The sequence below is a fragment of the Cyclospora cayetanensis genome, unplaced genomic scaffold (assembly GCF_002999335.1).
Source record: "Cyclospora cayetanensis isolate NF1_C8 unplaced genomic scaffold, CcayRef3 CcayRef3_contig_22, whole genome shotgun sequence".
Lineage (NCBI taxonomy): Eukaryota > Apicomplexa > Conoidasida > Eucoccidiorida > Eimeriidae > Cyclospora > Cyclospora cayetanensis.
Window position 1 is genome coordinate 129,906 of NW_020312170.1, and position 13,940 is coordinate 143,845.

A 13,940-nucleotide genomic window follows, 5' to 3' on the forward strand; every position below is an offset into this window, starting at 1 on the left:
AATAGTGGCTCGTAGGCCGGCGTCCCACTGAGGTCCTCCGTACCGACTCCATCTTCAGCAACACATCGTGGCATCCAATTTGAATATGACAATTACTGTGAAAGTGGAAGATGGTTTCGGTGAGCTATATACTAGAATCGTGGCTTTGAAAGCAAGCTGCATAATTAGTTGTGCTCCTTGTAGCGCCTTGTACTCCTGTACATCCGCCAAAGGGCCTGTGTGAGGATTTGGGATAATGAGTTTCAGCACCAAAACTTCAGGAAAAAAGTTCAGAAGTAATACGCAGGGATAAAGTGCATGCTGAGGCTACAACTAGAAAATAAATGCGACTTGGGTTGCTCTAAATACTAAGATATTAGGTCTCGCATGCATATATTGCAGAAGGCTATGAACGTCCTTCGGCACAGGCATTTTACGGTACTATGCATCGCTGATAGCAGTGCTTGAAACTTTACATTTGCCCGCTTTGTGGGAAAAGACGTATGGCAATTTCCACCCTTCTGTACAGCGTCACACTCTACGTTTCCCTCGGAGACTCCAGCCAGTCTCTTTGATTTCACGTTTTGAAGTGTTTGAAAGGCATGTTGTAAAGCATACCTGGCTTGCGTCTTCTCTTGAATATAAAACAGGAAGAAAGGTTGCAAAACGGGTGCTGGGAGAGCCTGCCACATACCAGAACAATCTGCTGTGGGAGCCCCAGAGGTTCCCCAAAAACCTTCAGATGGGGATGGAAATGCAAAATAGGACTATTCCAGCATGCCAATCATCTTTGAAGGCTACTGCCACATAAATCCAAACTGTCGGTGGGTGGCTAGGGGGTTAGAACTGTCGGAATGTGTATGGTTGCCCATGAGTGCGGAGGGAAATGCACCCCTAATCCCATGGGGGTGCCCTGGCCCATCGTGAGAGGAGATTTCGGGCTCAGCAGCAGAACAGCAATTGTAGAATATCACAAAGAAAGTTGTCATGGGGCTAGGGTCCACCAAGGACCAATTTTCTGTACCTATCGGAGTGTGTTGCAGTTGCGGGTACCGGCTGCCGGTGGGGCAGAGAAGATTCTTTGAAGGCCTCTATCTACGCCAATCTGTAAACTTTCGGAGGACGAAAAACCTATCAGAAATGCGCCTGCAGCTGCAAAAAATCACCTGTAGGCGCCACGATAGTGTTTGGTTGGAGTGCATAGCGGGTGCAGCAAAGTGAACGTAGCTGTATTAAGCATTCGCACCCAGTTGCACACAAAATGTACCCCGTAGGCACTCAATACTGATTCTCATTGTATCGAGCTATCGACAATCTGGTACAAGTAAGATATGCGAACAGTCAAGCCAAATGGCTAGTTCCTTAAAATTCTTACTTCATGCTACCCCATGTTGCAGAAAGGGCCTAGGTGCTATCTAGCCCGCGAAGGCAATGGCAGAAACACGAATGAACAATCTGACAGACTGCTAAGTGCATCACACCCGTTTACTAAGAAAGCTGGGGTTAATCAGGGTGCAATGCTCAAGCCGAGAGCAGGGAATTGTTTATCTATGGATGGGGACCAATGCAACGGCGTACCTGGCTTATAAGCTCGAAGCCCCTCGCTGTGATTGCAAGGCAGAGGGGGCCACCAACAGATGATATCGTGTGAAGACAATGTTCTGCTTCTCTTAAGAGGTCCCATTCTCGGGAGCTCTACGTGAAAATTTGTGGTGCAAGGCGCATCCGAGAGGGGTGAAAGCCACAAGTTTTAGACTGTGGAAAAGCTTTCTCGTAGCGAACGATTTCAGACCTCGTCCGCCTCGAGGTTAGTGAGCCGTTTAGGGATATGGGAGTCTCGCACGTGAAGGTGTCTTCCCAAGACAAGTCCATCGCTGTTAGCTCAGAGGAGCCTAATAAACATCGAAACCTGGCAATCGATGCTGGCAGCATCCAAACAAGCATTGCATTTCTCTAGCCAAACGTAGGAGGTACTCACCAATTTCCTCGTTGCAGTCTCGAGTTCTTTGTATGTGAGCCGCTAGGTCCATTAAGACCACAGCAGCTGCCGGCACGGATGGCGCCATAGTAGCTGCTAGCTTCACCAGAGGAAGTCCCCATGGGCAAGATCGTTTAGCCTAATTTTCTGGTTGAAAAGGCATTCATGCAAGGTCTTGGTAGCTCTTTTTCAAACGCTGCAACAATTAAAAAAGCCAATAAAGGGGGGGCGACTCCGTGTTGGCATCCCTCTCCACGGCCGCTCGTGGCTGCTTGTCTCATCCCGGGCCCCACACCCTAGAACTTTGCATTTTCCTGAAATAGGTTCCTCTGCGACCAATGTGTGTAAGGTCCTTCTTTCTTTGCATTATTTTTTGAAGGTTGAAGTTTCCGCTTTCTGTGGCTGCGGCGCTTTCTACCCAGAGTCGGCGGCGCAGGGAGTGAAGCAGCCTCATCAGCAAAGGCGCGCTGTTGGTCACATTCTGTGCAAGCCGACAGCGAAGAGCTTATATGCGCATGAATTAGCCACAAACTGCAAGCAGCCAGCCCCCAGCAATGAGAGCTGAACAGCCTTTTGACTCCGCAGGTTTTTTTGTTGCGGGAGAAGACCAGCATAGCCTGAAGATGACTTAGGGGATTTCTTCTTACGCAGGAAAAGAGGCTCTCACGGCAAACACTACAGAATGGGGCGTTCACAGGCAGCAGCGTGGGCTAAGGGAACGGCTGCTGCCGCGCTAATATGCCCTCACTTCCCCCCCAGTGTCGCAGCTTCTATAAGACATTGGCTCTTCTTTCCCCGCAGCTGCTACGTCGTTTTGGCGGTCACCAATCAACAGCAGCTGCCTCCTAGTGGCCTTGCTGCACCACGCATTCCTGCGGCTGTTGTACATGCAATCACAAGGCCTACCTCACGCAGTCAGCAACGATGGCAGCGCCAGCAGCCGGAGCAGCAGCGCAGGCTGCTGAGGCAGCACGGCCCCCAAACAGAGCTTCCTGCCTTCTCAGGCTGCGGCGTTTTCACAGACAACATTAGCGCGTTGAGAAGAATTAGCAGCACTAGCAGTGGCAGCAACACAGGCGCAGCCGCCAGCTCGTTTGCTGCCTTGCTGCTCAACAAGCACGACGTGGCAGAGGCGCCTCCAGGCCGCCTCAGCGCTGCCGCAAAGGCTGCAGCCTCTCACCCTCGAATTGACTGCGTGAGCTGAGCTTTGATGGGGACTACCCAGAATGTCTTGTCTTTTATGGCTTGCGGTTGGGGAGTGGGGGTTTGCAGCGTCCTATACTGAGGTTCCACGCTTGCGGCACTGATTCAGCTGCAAAGCAGCAACAGGCATACTTGGTTCTGATAAGGAAGGATGGTGCCTGCGTTTACGGGGCGATTCTGCCGCTTCCTTTGCTCAAAGTAGCTACAGAGCATGGTGGGAGGAGCTACAAGCCTTTCTATCTAGGGTTGTCCTTTGGCTTCTGGAGGTTCCTTCCTACCGCTCCCGCAACACGAAGCTCAATTGAGCATTCAGGAAATTTCAGGAACAGAATTCTTAGCACTTGCACGAAAATGTATGCTGGTGTGCACTGGTACCGTGTACTTATTCCAAGTAAAACTGGAGGTTTATTAGTATTTGCTGGTAGTATTTTACTATTATTACTGTTAAGTGAAGTTCGTTCACTTACTAGTGTACTACACTTACGTCAACAATTCTTCGTGTTGCGCTGCCCCACAGGATCTATGGAGTGCCATCTGTAAGCGCGCGGCCTCTATGGAGAAGGCCTTAAGGCTAAGGGATGCAGTCTTGCTGCTTTCTGCAGCTGCTCGTGTGCAGCAGCTGCTCCGACATGACGAGCACCAGCAGTTTTCTCCCCAACACAAGCAACTCCTCCTGCAACACAGTCGAATGGTTCAGGTAGCAGTAACAGCTCTGGCACGGGGCTTATTACGACAGCAGCAACACCAGCAGCTTGCTGCGAAGAAGCACGAACTCCAGCAGGATCAAGAACAAGACCACGAGCGACATGCCCTGACCGCACCCTTGCTGACAGCTGCCTTGCACGCCTTTGCAATTCTGAAGCTGCAGCATCCTGAGGCCCTGCAGCAAATTGCGTCTGCTGCAATGTCTCTGCAAGTGCGAAAATTTAGTGGGTACGACGTAACTGCATTCTGCTCAGCGCTCCTACTGGCGGCTCGGCAGCAACAGGATCCCGGGTGGAGTCTGGACCAGCTACGCGCTGTCTCTTTGTGGCTTGAAGAAACTCTGTTGCAGCAGTTACAGAGGCAAAACGTAGCCTTTCAGCAGAAAAACGCTAGATTGATGTTGCAGCTTGAAACGGAGCTACAACACCACCAAAAGCAGCAGCAACAACAACAGCATCCAGAATCGCAGCAGTCAATAACTTTGGCAGCACAACAGATTACCCATGGCCTGCAGCTGCTGCTGCAAGAGAGTTCTCAAGAGCTTGCGGCTGCGTGGGAGCGGCTGCCCAACAGACAGCAGATCAACCTGAGTGCACTGCTGCACTTCTTCCTGGTACTGCGGAACAAACACAGGCCTTCACCGCTGCTGCCATTGATGCTGCAGGCGGCTTTGCTGCAAATGAAAGAGGCACGGCTGCGGCTCAGTCTGCTAGGTCTCAAAAAAAGTACTGGAAAGCCCCTCTACTTGGATATGCAGCCACTTGAACACGAACAATCACCTGCAACAGACACTGCTGCTGCAGCAGCAGAAACAAACAGAGTGCAACCGTTTGCGTTCTCGCTCAGCCTCTCTTCTTGCCGTGACCTTGCAGGCCTTGCAGCGAGTCTACAGCTTCTAGATCAGCAGGAACTTGAAGCTGCAGAAACGCAATTGCAACTAGTAGAGGAGCAGGAGCAGCAGGTGGCACTGGCTTCATCGCAAGCTATCTCGCTTCTGCTGCACCGCATTTCTTGGAATGGGGTCCTAACTTCCTTTTATGCCTCCATCGGAAATACTGAGGATCCAGCAACCGTGGCACATGCGGCAACGCTAAAAGCAACACGAGCAGTGGCAGGAGGAGCAGCAGGGACAGAAGCAAAAGCCGACGCGAATGTGGCTGCAGCAGCAACCACTGCTGCAGCAGCATTGATGGCAGCGCCGCCAATCGCGCAGCTGTTGTTGCTTGCTGCGGACCATTCAGCTCTTCTGTTTGCTTCCGGGAACAATAGCAGCGATCGTTGTAACGGCGGTAGCACAAATAACAAAGGCCACAGGCATCATGAATTCGTGTCTGCAGCTCAGATTGCGAACAGCAGCAGCAAGGTGTACCAAAGAACAGCTGCAGCAAGGTGCTCCTCAGTTGCAGTGCGACCAGCGGCAATCCCAGGCAAGGTGCATCTGCCTTTAGCTGCTGTACTGCAGCTGAATCTGCAGCATCACTGGAGTCAGCTGTCACCAGAACAGCTCGCCATGTGCTGGCGTTTCTTCGCGCAGACAGCAGCTGCAGCGTCAACAGCAGCAGGGGAAGCAGATGCAGCTGCATCTCCACTTGAGAACTCGCAAAGCCGGTCGAGTGAGTACAGCTCAGCGAAATCATTTTTTGAATGGCAACGAGCCGCAGGGCTTCTGCTGGCCACCCTTGCTGTGGGGCCCCTGAGAGACGGAGTAGCCTCTAAAATGCCAAGTGTCCACTTGTCCCACGTTGCGGTTTATCTGGAGGCAATCGCTACACTCTACAATGTGACCAATAACCAAAGAGGCGCTCCCATAGGGCTCGCATCTGTGGCTCATGATGACTCGCTTAGCGAGTTCTCAGGGGCCCCTCTGCTGCACACTCACCTGGTGAAACAGCTGCAAGAGACTTCTGAAGGCCTCGCCAGGCGGTTGATGGAGTTGCTGCTGCAACAGAAACACCATCAGCTGCACCCCCAACAGCAGCAAGAAAAGAAAGACTTCGTGAAAGCCGTGGTCGTGGGCGAGCTCCTTGAAGGGCCCGTAACAGGGCCCCGTTCGCTAGGACATATCATTACAGCCGTTGCTGCGCTTGAGCGAATGGCCCCTCCTTCAGCTGCTGCGACTGTTGCTGCTGCTGCGCGATCCTTGTTGCAGCAGAAAGGGCAGAACAACGTGCCTGGTGCTGCATTATCGCTAAAGCATTGCGGTGTCTTGTTGCATGCCCTTGCCAAGTGCGCAGAAAATCAAGACGCCTTATGGTCGCTACTGCCATTTGCCTTGCAGTGCGATGCTGTTGCGATCACTCTAGCGCTTGGCTGGCTCAAAAGGCCGCCTTTGCTGCCTGTCCGGCAAGCTAAGCCAGCCATCAAGGCATCACCAGGTTTTGTACTATCTCACGTGTCTTTGTTTGCGTCTGCAGGTTTCAACTGAGAGATACGGAGATCCTGGCGAGGCTCTGCCGCTGCATGGCCGACCCGCTTGAGCAACTACGGCAGCAGTTGCAGCAACAGCAGCATCCGCAGGATCAGCAACGTCTGCTGCTGCTTTCAGGGCAGCAGGTTGCACAGGTACTTTTGAGCTTATCACAGCTGTCGTTTACTCCTGCTCACCTTCTGCAATCACGAGGGGTACATACACCCGAACAGGAAGATGCTACCGTCGCTTTTTACCAATCAATGTTTCAGCTGTTGCAGCGCCCGCTGCAGTACGAGTCGCTTCAGCGCGACATGGAACTGCACAGTGCAGTGAACTGTTTGCATGCATTGGCGTTAAGCGACTTTTCACTGACTTCGTCAGTGGTATCATGTGGAATACAGTCTGCGAAGCCATGGGGGCAGGCTGGAGAAGAAGGTAGCCCTGTATCTGCGGTTTCTACCTTTTTCGATCTGCTCCTCACAGTCGTCAGAAAACATTTGTTGCCGATGGTACAGCAACGGCAAGGGCAGCAGCAGCATCGGCAGCCGCGTGAAGCAGAGTCAGGCTACTGCACCGCCTTGAAGACAACGTTAGCGCAACTACCGGCAGTGCACCAACAGCTGACAGCAGCAGCGGCGGCAGCAGCAGCGCCCCGACATACGTCTTTGTGCGCTTCGTTGCACCCTGAAAATCAAGTGTTTCTGCAGAAACTTCAGCAGCACGTGTGTTGTATTAGTCCCAGCGAAAGCAGCGGCAGTGCGCAAGAACCGCACAGCTGGCTGTTGGTCCAGGGAGACTCCGAGTCCGCGGCAGGGGCCCCTCCCCACCTGGCTCAGTCGCGTAGGCTTTCTTCCATGGAGGTTTCAAGTTGTGTTCACCGAAATGCAGGCTGACGAGAACGACCAGAATGATGCTGCAGATAGTGTCTTTTAATAATACATATACATGTATATGTATCTGAACGAACCCGCTGGTAGTTGGAGGGTCTGATATGTACGTGTGCATTGCAGCTCTGCAACGGGCGATATTTGCGGCCCTCTCTCGGACGCTTCCAGAGGCGCGTCTCACCGTTGAGGTTAGTGCATCAATGCAGCAGGAGCAGCACGAACGGTGGCAAGAAGCTGTTCTCATTGCTGATGCTAAACTCCTCGCACTCTTCTCTGAAGCAGCTGTACGAGCAGCGTTCGCGGTTGCTTCCTGCTTTCTGTGGCCTACGCAGGCAAGGTGCTCTTTTGGGGGCTATTACCTCGATATTCTTGCAGAACTCCCGGATACCAGAATAGGTGACTCAGAAGAGGGAAGCGCCCAAGTGAGAGCTATGCTCGCTCCCAGCAGCACCCTTGCGTAACTGCATCGCTGATCCATAACCGACTCAAGAGCGCGTAAAAACTATGACTTACGTTGTACAGAATGCATTGTGGTGTTGTGCAGCAGCGGCATGTGGCAGTCGAGGCAGACGGAGGCTCTCATTTCCTTTTCGACTGCAGCATGCCACAGCCGCGTGCGCTTAGGGTGCAGCAACATGGTGAAGGCCACCAGCCAGAGGGCCTCTGGGCTACAGACCGGTGTGGATGCATTTATAGCAGCAGCACTGTGCTGAAGCACCGCCTGCTAAGAGAACGGGGACTGTTCGTGGTTTCCGTATCTGCTGCAGAGTGGAAAGCTGCGGTAAGGCAGTCGAGGTAGCAGCGTTACGTTGTGCTGCTCCAGCACATCCGTAACAATATGCAATATTCAGGTGTGAACAGAGACAGGCTTAGGTCTAGGGCTTGTGCATTGTGTGCACTTGCATTCGCAGGGGTCCTCAGAGGCCGCTCAGGATTTGTTGCTGGCGCAAAAGTTGCACGGATTCATTCCAGTCCCATGCACTCGAGGCGTCAGCAGACCAGGCTAGCGTCTGCCTCGGTTCTTCGAGGCCAGCACCTCAGACTGTTAGGCAGTGCCATGAGAAAAGCGGTACAGGGCAACTAAACAGACTCTGCTTTTGCACTTCTGTGGCATTTTGACCTGCTCCAGAGAAGCTGTGGCTTCTTTGAGGGAGCAACAGAAGTAAGGCAACCGCAGCAAAAAGTAAAAGCACAGGGCCCTGCATTGAGAAATTCACCGCAATGTGGCAGCAAAATCAAAAATTGCCTCCTCTAGCTGCAAGCGTCGCTTCGGCTGGGGAGTGCCCCAAACGAACACATCTGCGTAGGGCTGTGGACTGTCGTGCACCAAGGCTTTGGACATGTAGAGAGCTTCGAGGTTTGGTGTTCTACTGATGGCTTCAGAAACGTGGTGTGTAACGCTCAACTTCTTGTCTATGGCAGTCTGCATGCCATTCCATGTGTGCTTCTGTTGCATTCTGACCTAGTTCTGCTGCCTTACAAATAGATATACTCGGTAAGAAGGGTGCGAGAGCTTTTCGACGCCCTGCTCTTGCCTCCCCCCCTTTTTTTTGGAATACAGCATGTGGTGTATCCTCTTCTCCTGTACCGTCTGCAACCTTTATTGCCCCCCTATATAGCCGTCTTGCTCTGGCACTTTAACTGTCCGTGCCCCCTCCTCCCCAGTTCTAATTCATACAAAAATTGAACTGCGGTCGACACACTGCAACTCCGCTGGAAGGCGATGGAGCAACGGGCTCAAAGAATGGCGCAGACTACCAGGGGCCCCTGAAGCAGCCTGGCCACGCCTCTCTTTCTCCCTCCCCGTGTGAGGCCTAGAACTCGGTTTTCATGAATGCAGACTGTGGATTATGCATGCAAGCTGCACAGCAGCTGGTGCTATTATTGATACATATTGGTGGATGGGACCCAGCATAGCAAAAGTGACAGGGCCGTTGCTGGTGAGGCATTCCTTGGTGCTAATACCGAACGCAGCACAAGCATTCATATCAGCCCATCCTTCTTTCGAAGGTATTCTTTAAGAAAGGTCTATCTCCCCGTCCTCCCCAAGCTGGACAGGTGCTCCCTGCGCGGTCACTCCGTCTCCGCCGAGGAGGGACTTGGCCTTCAGGAGGAAGTGAACCTTCCAAGGGTCTAGCCTCGTGATGGAGTCAAAGGCCTCAACTGCTGCAGCAAATGCGTCACTGTCTCTTTCTTCCGACGCAGCAATGAGCTGCTTGAGCAACTGGGCCTCCCTGCTTGTCGCAAAGTGCGGATTGCGCTCCCCATACCGCCCCAAGGCAAGCTGAAGATCGACGAAATCTCCAGGGTCGTAGCGAGGGATGGAAAGCCGCAGCAGTAGGGCCTTTAAAAACAAATCCTTTGCACCATACTGAAGGAGATTGTTCTGAGATACCTTATAACCCTCAGTCTCAAATATCTTGGCCGCAGTCTCCAGTGTCTGCGCAGTCTGCTGAAGATTCTGGGGCTTACTAGGGTCGTCTCCTCCCCATGCCAACAATTCGGCGTACTTGCAAATGCAGTGACTGTACTGTGTTTTACTGAATTCGTCTGTCTCGAACAATTCTGACGCCTTCAAGTAGTGGATAGCTGCCGCCGGCCTGTCTCCGGTAGCTTCGTACTCCTCAGCTAGCTGCCGATGGATCTTCCCTGCAGCAGCTAGCCGACCGCTAGCCAGCAGCACCGATATACCCTTGGAGAAAACGGGGACCGAGTCGGCCAGAGAGTAGCGGCGCATGCAGTTCCCAGCTTCCACGTATAAGGTTGCCTCTGCAGTGCAAAGTCACACAAACCACCCAACGAAGCGACGCTTCCTACGGATGCGGCTGCTGCCGGCACGCTTCTTACTGCGCAGGAAGGCACTTCACGCGAGACATAAAAGAAGCGACTTTGGCCCTGTAGGCCCCCCGACCCAAACTGTCGGATGTCACACCCTGGAGGCTCACCTGTGTGAGTGTCTTTGGCCTTATTCGCTGCCTCCGCTGCCTTGATGTAGCACGAAGCCGCTTCTGGGAAGACGCGAGCTAGCTTGTATTTCTAAGGCACAACACAGGAGTACGGAGACAGAGAAGCAGAGACAGACACATGGGAGGGGCGAGAAAAATACTAGCACAAGAGAGCTGCTTGAGAGGGGAGATACCGGTCAAAGACTGACTGTTAGGTCGACATTACGAAGATAGTGTAAGAGAGGACAGGGGGGGGATAAGCACAAAGGCAGGCGTGCAGTGGGTTAAAAGGGTATGGAATGCATAGAAATAGGCAGATAGTAAGACATTCACGCAGACACAAAATGACGCACGCGCATATGCGGAGCCGCTGGTCCCCGGAGAGGGAAGGGGAGTCAGGAACTAACGACAGTAGTAAGACTCACGCAACAACACGGCCGAAAACGCATACATAAGCCACAGCGCACCTGGGCACACTGCTGCAGGAGCTGCACCGCAGTGTCATAATCTGCTTCTCTGCCAAAAATCTGCCCCAGAAGACCAGGTGGTTTCATGGCCTGCTCGGCCTGCCGCATCAGTTGAGGGATCTCAGAGAGATCTACAGAGGCGGATACGCCTTCCATCTTGATAATGGCGTTGTTACTGCTATTCCTGCACTTGGTACTTTTGATACCGCTGTTGCTGCAACTCTGGAAGACACGGATGACGTAGTTCACACTGCCTGCTGCTGCTGGTGCAGCAGGCAGTGCATACAAGCAGCAACTGCGGCTGCCTGCCAGTGCTCTACTTTTACCACCTACGTGGTCGTGAGGTAGTCTTAGTCATAGGAGGCCGTTTGGAAACTCAGCAGCTGGTGGAGACTTGTGCAAAGCTACAGATCGGCGTGCATAAACATTGGATTAAACCCGGGACACTCTGGAATCTGAAACATGAGACGGAATGCAGCAGCAATGGAAATTATTTTACGGGTTTCACGTCTTCCTGCTTTGAGTACCATTTGGAAAAGACAGGATTTCGCCGGGGAGCATGCAAGGCGTTGATGACAGTTGAGCCGCAAGGCGCTTCCGCTGCTGTTGTGCTCCGTTCCTCCTCTATGCAAAGAAGCAAAAATATGCAACTTTCTTATAGTTTTATTAGCTGTTTACTATAAAACACACAGTTTCAGGTGCACACACAACTGCATGCACTGCATCCATTTGGCGCAGCTTGAAACCCTTCACTTTCTGGTTCAACTTGCAGCAACGAGAAAAACACCCATCTCGATATTTCTGCATCTTTGGGGGGCCAGCATGATAAGGCACTCCCAGAAGGCGAGGCCTTATGCATAAGGGGTTTACGACTTGCTGCAAGGCATGCCCCTGTAGACGAAGCAGACTGGTTTGTAGACTGATACCGATACGATACGTTTGTATTTTTGAAAAGACACGTTCAGAGCTTCTCTATTTGACTTCAACAAGTCAGATATACGGACAGAACCAGCGGGATGCTACACACCGTAGCCCAGAGTTGGTGGAATCTGTAGCCTTTAGAGGTATTAGGCTCAACTCAGGACATTCGCAACCTTACGGACTTGCTCTTACTCCAGCAACGGAGGCAGACAGAGATGAGAGACGAAACAGAGCAGCAGCAGGAATCTCCCAAAACGGTACGCAGGCTCTCAGCACGATGTGCAAGATTCTGGGGACGCTCAGCTGCGCCCTCCTTGGAGCCCTTAAATTGAGCGATCCGATGTATCTGACTTGTTACATTAGTTATGCTGCTTCCTGGCTCTCTGGTCGCTATCTCGAAAAGCCATACTTCTTGCAGTGCCCGTCAATATGCCTGCTGCAGCCTCCGTAGACTGCTGGAACTGCTCTGTCCACAAATTGTATGCTGTAATCGCTCTAGCTCTTCTCGTGCTTGTAAGTGTATCTAGCCGTGTAGATGTGTGCCGTTTGCATGTTTGCACACGGAACCGGGTATCCTAGATGCCCCTTTTGTTGGCTCTTTTCCCGCATTCCTACCACTTGGAAATGTGTGTAGCAGCAACGGTTGAAGGTATCTAAGTGCCCACACTCACTTTCATTGCTTCAGGCTCTCCCTACGTGGCAGCCAGACGACATTGAAAAAATCGTAATGCAAGTTCTGGACGGTGCGCGTACTGCCACTGAATGCACTGTGAATCCAATCCCTGTGTGTAGCACTGCCTACTACATCACCGTAACTCAATGCAAAGAGCTATTGTTTTTCCAAGAAATCAGCATCAGGTTACTTGCTTGAGCAGTACCGTCAAATTGCATGAGAAATTGGAGCATGTTCGTGCACCTGCAGCTTCACCACATACCCTTGTAGGTCCGATGTATGCAAAGCTGGCTGCCCCGAAAGTCTGAGTGAACAACGCACATCACTGCAGAATGGTGTACCCCATGATATTGACGTACCCCGATTTTTGGTGCATCAGTCAGAAAGGCGCCCGTACTTTGACGCTTTGCAGTCAGCACAGCACTTTGCAATAAGTCGATGCCATTTTGTAAATTAATCCTGCAGGGGTATATATACCTGCGCGGATACGAAACTGTTGATAATTACTCCTAGGAGGATGCAGTTGCAGCTGTAATCCTTTCATCCTGACTTTTGAACTGATCCCGAGATTGCCTATGCGAGAAGCCAGCCGTTTCCGCATTGACAGGAACACACATGCCCGCCTAGATACTTGTGTTAGCATACAAGAAACGACGCGAATTTCGTTCAAGGAACTGTAGCACCATTTAGATTGTCCCCTCATGCCAATCGGTGTTTCTCGGCTTTTGTTCATTACTCAGACTTGCTGAGGGACAAGGAGTATGATGAACAGCAGGCGTCTGACTGGACCGACAGAATCTGTGACAACTGCATGCGACGTCTTTCGGAACTGAAGCGGCCCTACAAATATGTAGGTAAGGGTCGCACTCGCTCGTACGTACGCTTTCCCATTTTACTGCCCTTTAATAAGGATTTTTGAAATCAGTGTGACAGCCCCTTGCAGAGTCCTGCAGTCCCTTTGGCCCTCACAAACGAAACTGTGAAGCCTTGTCAAACGAGCAGGCATTTAGCAGGTTCACTCGGCACGCTATTGTTACCAAGAAGCCCTTTTTGTGTGCCTGCTGCTGTACGTGCAACGTAGTGCACGCAAACCTCGCACAGCAGGGGACCGGATCCCTCCACCTTGCATCTGCTGGTACACTCTGCTCTAACTCTGACGGTAAGTTAGGAGGACAGTCTTCGACCAGACAACCCACCCGCAAGGCTACAGGAATAATTGAAGTATACACATTATCTACAATAAAAAAGCGTAATATCAAAGAAGAGGGCTAGTGAAAAGCACTAACAACGCGCTGTCCGCATCTCTTGTATGCACATCACCCACGCGACAGTAAGCAGGAAAGCGGCCGCAAGCCTTTGGAGCTGCATGCATCAGTCTTTTTTTACTCTTGCTCACGAAGCCCTAGCAATCGTTCCTCTTGGTGTTGTTGTTGCTACAGGCGTCGTTAGCTGCATTTGGCCAGAGGAACGGATACATGACAGAGCATCTCGTGGAGTTAAGGCTGCAGTGAGGGTCTTCGGGTTCGCATTTTAGCTCTTCGCTTGTATGGTGTTTTTGCATCTCGCCGAGGCTTCTTCTGCGTGCTGCCAACATTGATCACGTTGCTACGCCTTTCTCCTCTGCTGAATAATCGGATGAGATGCAACAGGCTTCAAGAAAATCAAAGCTACTCTGATACGCCTTACACTCTTTAGTTTCTAAAAAGACAACTTTCAGAGTGTGTGAGGCGTACGTACACTCCAAAATATCGGCGTACAACACTGGACAGCTG

At 51.8% G+C, this 13,940-nt stretch overlaps 3 protein-coding genes across 3 annotated transcripts; 2 read left to right on the forward strand and 1 right to left on the reverse strand.

Annotated features, from left to right (window-relative positions):
- Positions 1–2,639: 2,639 nt before the first annotated feature.
- On the forward strand, positions 2,640–8,281 carry LOC34621278. Its single transcript, XM_026338007.1, has 8 exons — positions 2,640–2,740; positions 3,008–3,152; positions 3,474–3,551; positions 3,678–6,091; positions 6,280–7,115; positions 7,331–7,546; positions 7,693–7,957; positions 8,095–8,281. The coding sequence occupies exons 1-8, from the start codon at positions 2,640–2,642 to the stop codon at positions 8,279–8,281; spliced, it is 4,242 nt and encodes a 1,413-aa protein (XP_026193792.1).
- An 898-nt stretch (positions 8,282–9,179) lies between these two features.
- On the reverse strand, positions 9,180–10,730 carry LOC34623977 (beta-soluble NSF attachment protein). The gene is made up of 3 exons (XM_022737076.1): positions 10,575–10,730; positions 10,108–10,198; positions 9,180–9,931 (listed from the first exon to the last, which is right to left on the reverse strand). The coding sequence occupies exons 1-3, from the start codon at positions 10,728–10,730 to the stop codon at positions 9,180–9,182; spliced, it is 999 nt and encodes a 332-aa protein (XP_022586901.1).
- A 306-nt stretch (positions 10,731–11,036) lies between these two features.
- Positions 11,037–13,702, forward strand: LOC113147426. Its single transcript, XM_026338009.1, has 8 exons — positions 11,037–11,075; positions 11,396–11,484; positions 11,607–11,752; positions 11,914–12,008; positions 12,199–12,238; positions 12,909–13,022; positions 13,250–13,327; positions 13,575–13,702. The coding sequence occupies exons 1-8, from the start codon at positions 11,037–11,039 to the stop codon at positions 13,700–13,702; spliced, it is 729 nt and encodes a 242-aa protein (XP_026193794.1).
- Positions 13,703–13,940: the final 238 nt, after the last annotated feature.

What these genes read in the sequence shown, in the direction of transcription:
- LOC34621278 (XM_026338007.1), top strand. Translation starts at nt 2,640, where the DNA reads ATGGGGCGTTCACAGGCAGCAGCGTGGGCTAAGGGAACGGCTGCTGCC. An exon ending in GCAGCTTCTATAAGACATTG is followed by an intron (nt 2,741 to 3,007) that starts GCTCTTCTTTCC and finishes GAGAAGAATTAG; the next exon opens with CAGCACTAGCAGTGGCAGCA. An exon ending in GTACCGTGTACTTATTCCAA is followed by an intron (nt 3,552 to 3,677) that starts GTAAAACTGGAG and finishes GCTGCCCCACAG; the next exon opens with GATCTATGGAGTGCCATCTG.
- LOC34623977 (XM_022737076.1), bottom strand. Translation starts at nt 10,730, where the DNA reads ATGGAAGGCGTATCCGCCTCTGTAGATCTCTCTGAGATCCCTCAACTG. An exon ending in TCCTGCAGCAGTGTGCCCAG is followed by an intron (nt 10,199 to 10,574) that starts GTGCGCTGTGGC and finishes GTTGTGCCTTAG; the next exon opens with AAATACAAGCTAGCTCGCGT. An exon ending in GGCCAAAGACACTCACACAG is followed by an intron (nt 9,932 to 10,107) that starts GTGAGCCTCCAG and finishes TTTGCACTGCAG; the next exon opens with AGGCAACCTTATACGTGGAA.
- LOC113147426 (XM_026338009.1), top strand. Translation starts at nt 11,037, where the DNA reads ATGAGACGGAATGCAGCAGCAATGGAAATTATTTTACGG. An exon ending in AGCAGGAATCTCCCAAAACG is followed by an intron (nt 11,753 to 11,913) that starts GTACGCAGGCTC and finishes TACTTCTTGCAG; the next exon opens with TGCCCGTCAATATGCCTGCT. An exon ending in ACTCTGCTCTAACTCTGACG is followed by an intron (nt 13,328 to 13,574) that starts GTAAGTTAGGAG and finishes ACGAAGCCCTAG; the next exon opens with CAATCGTTCCTCTTGGTGTT.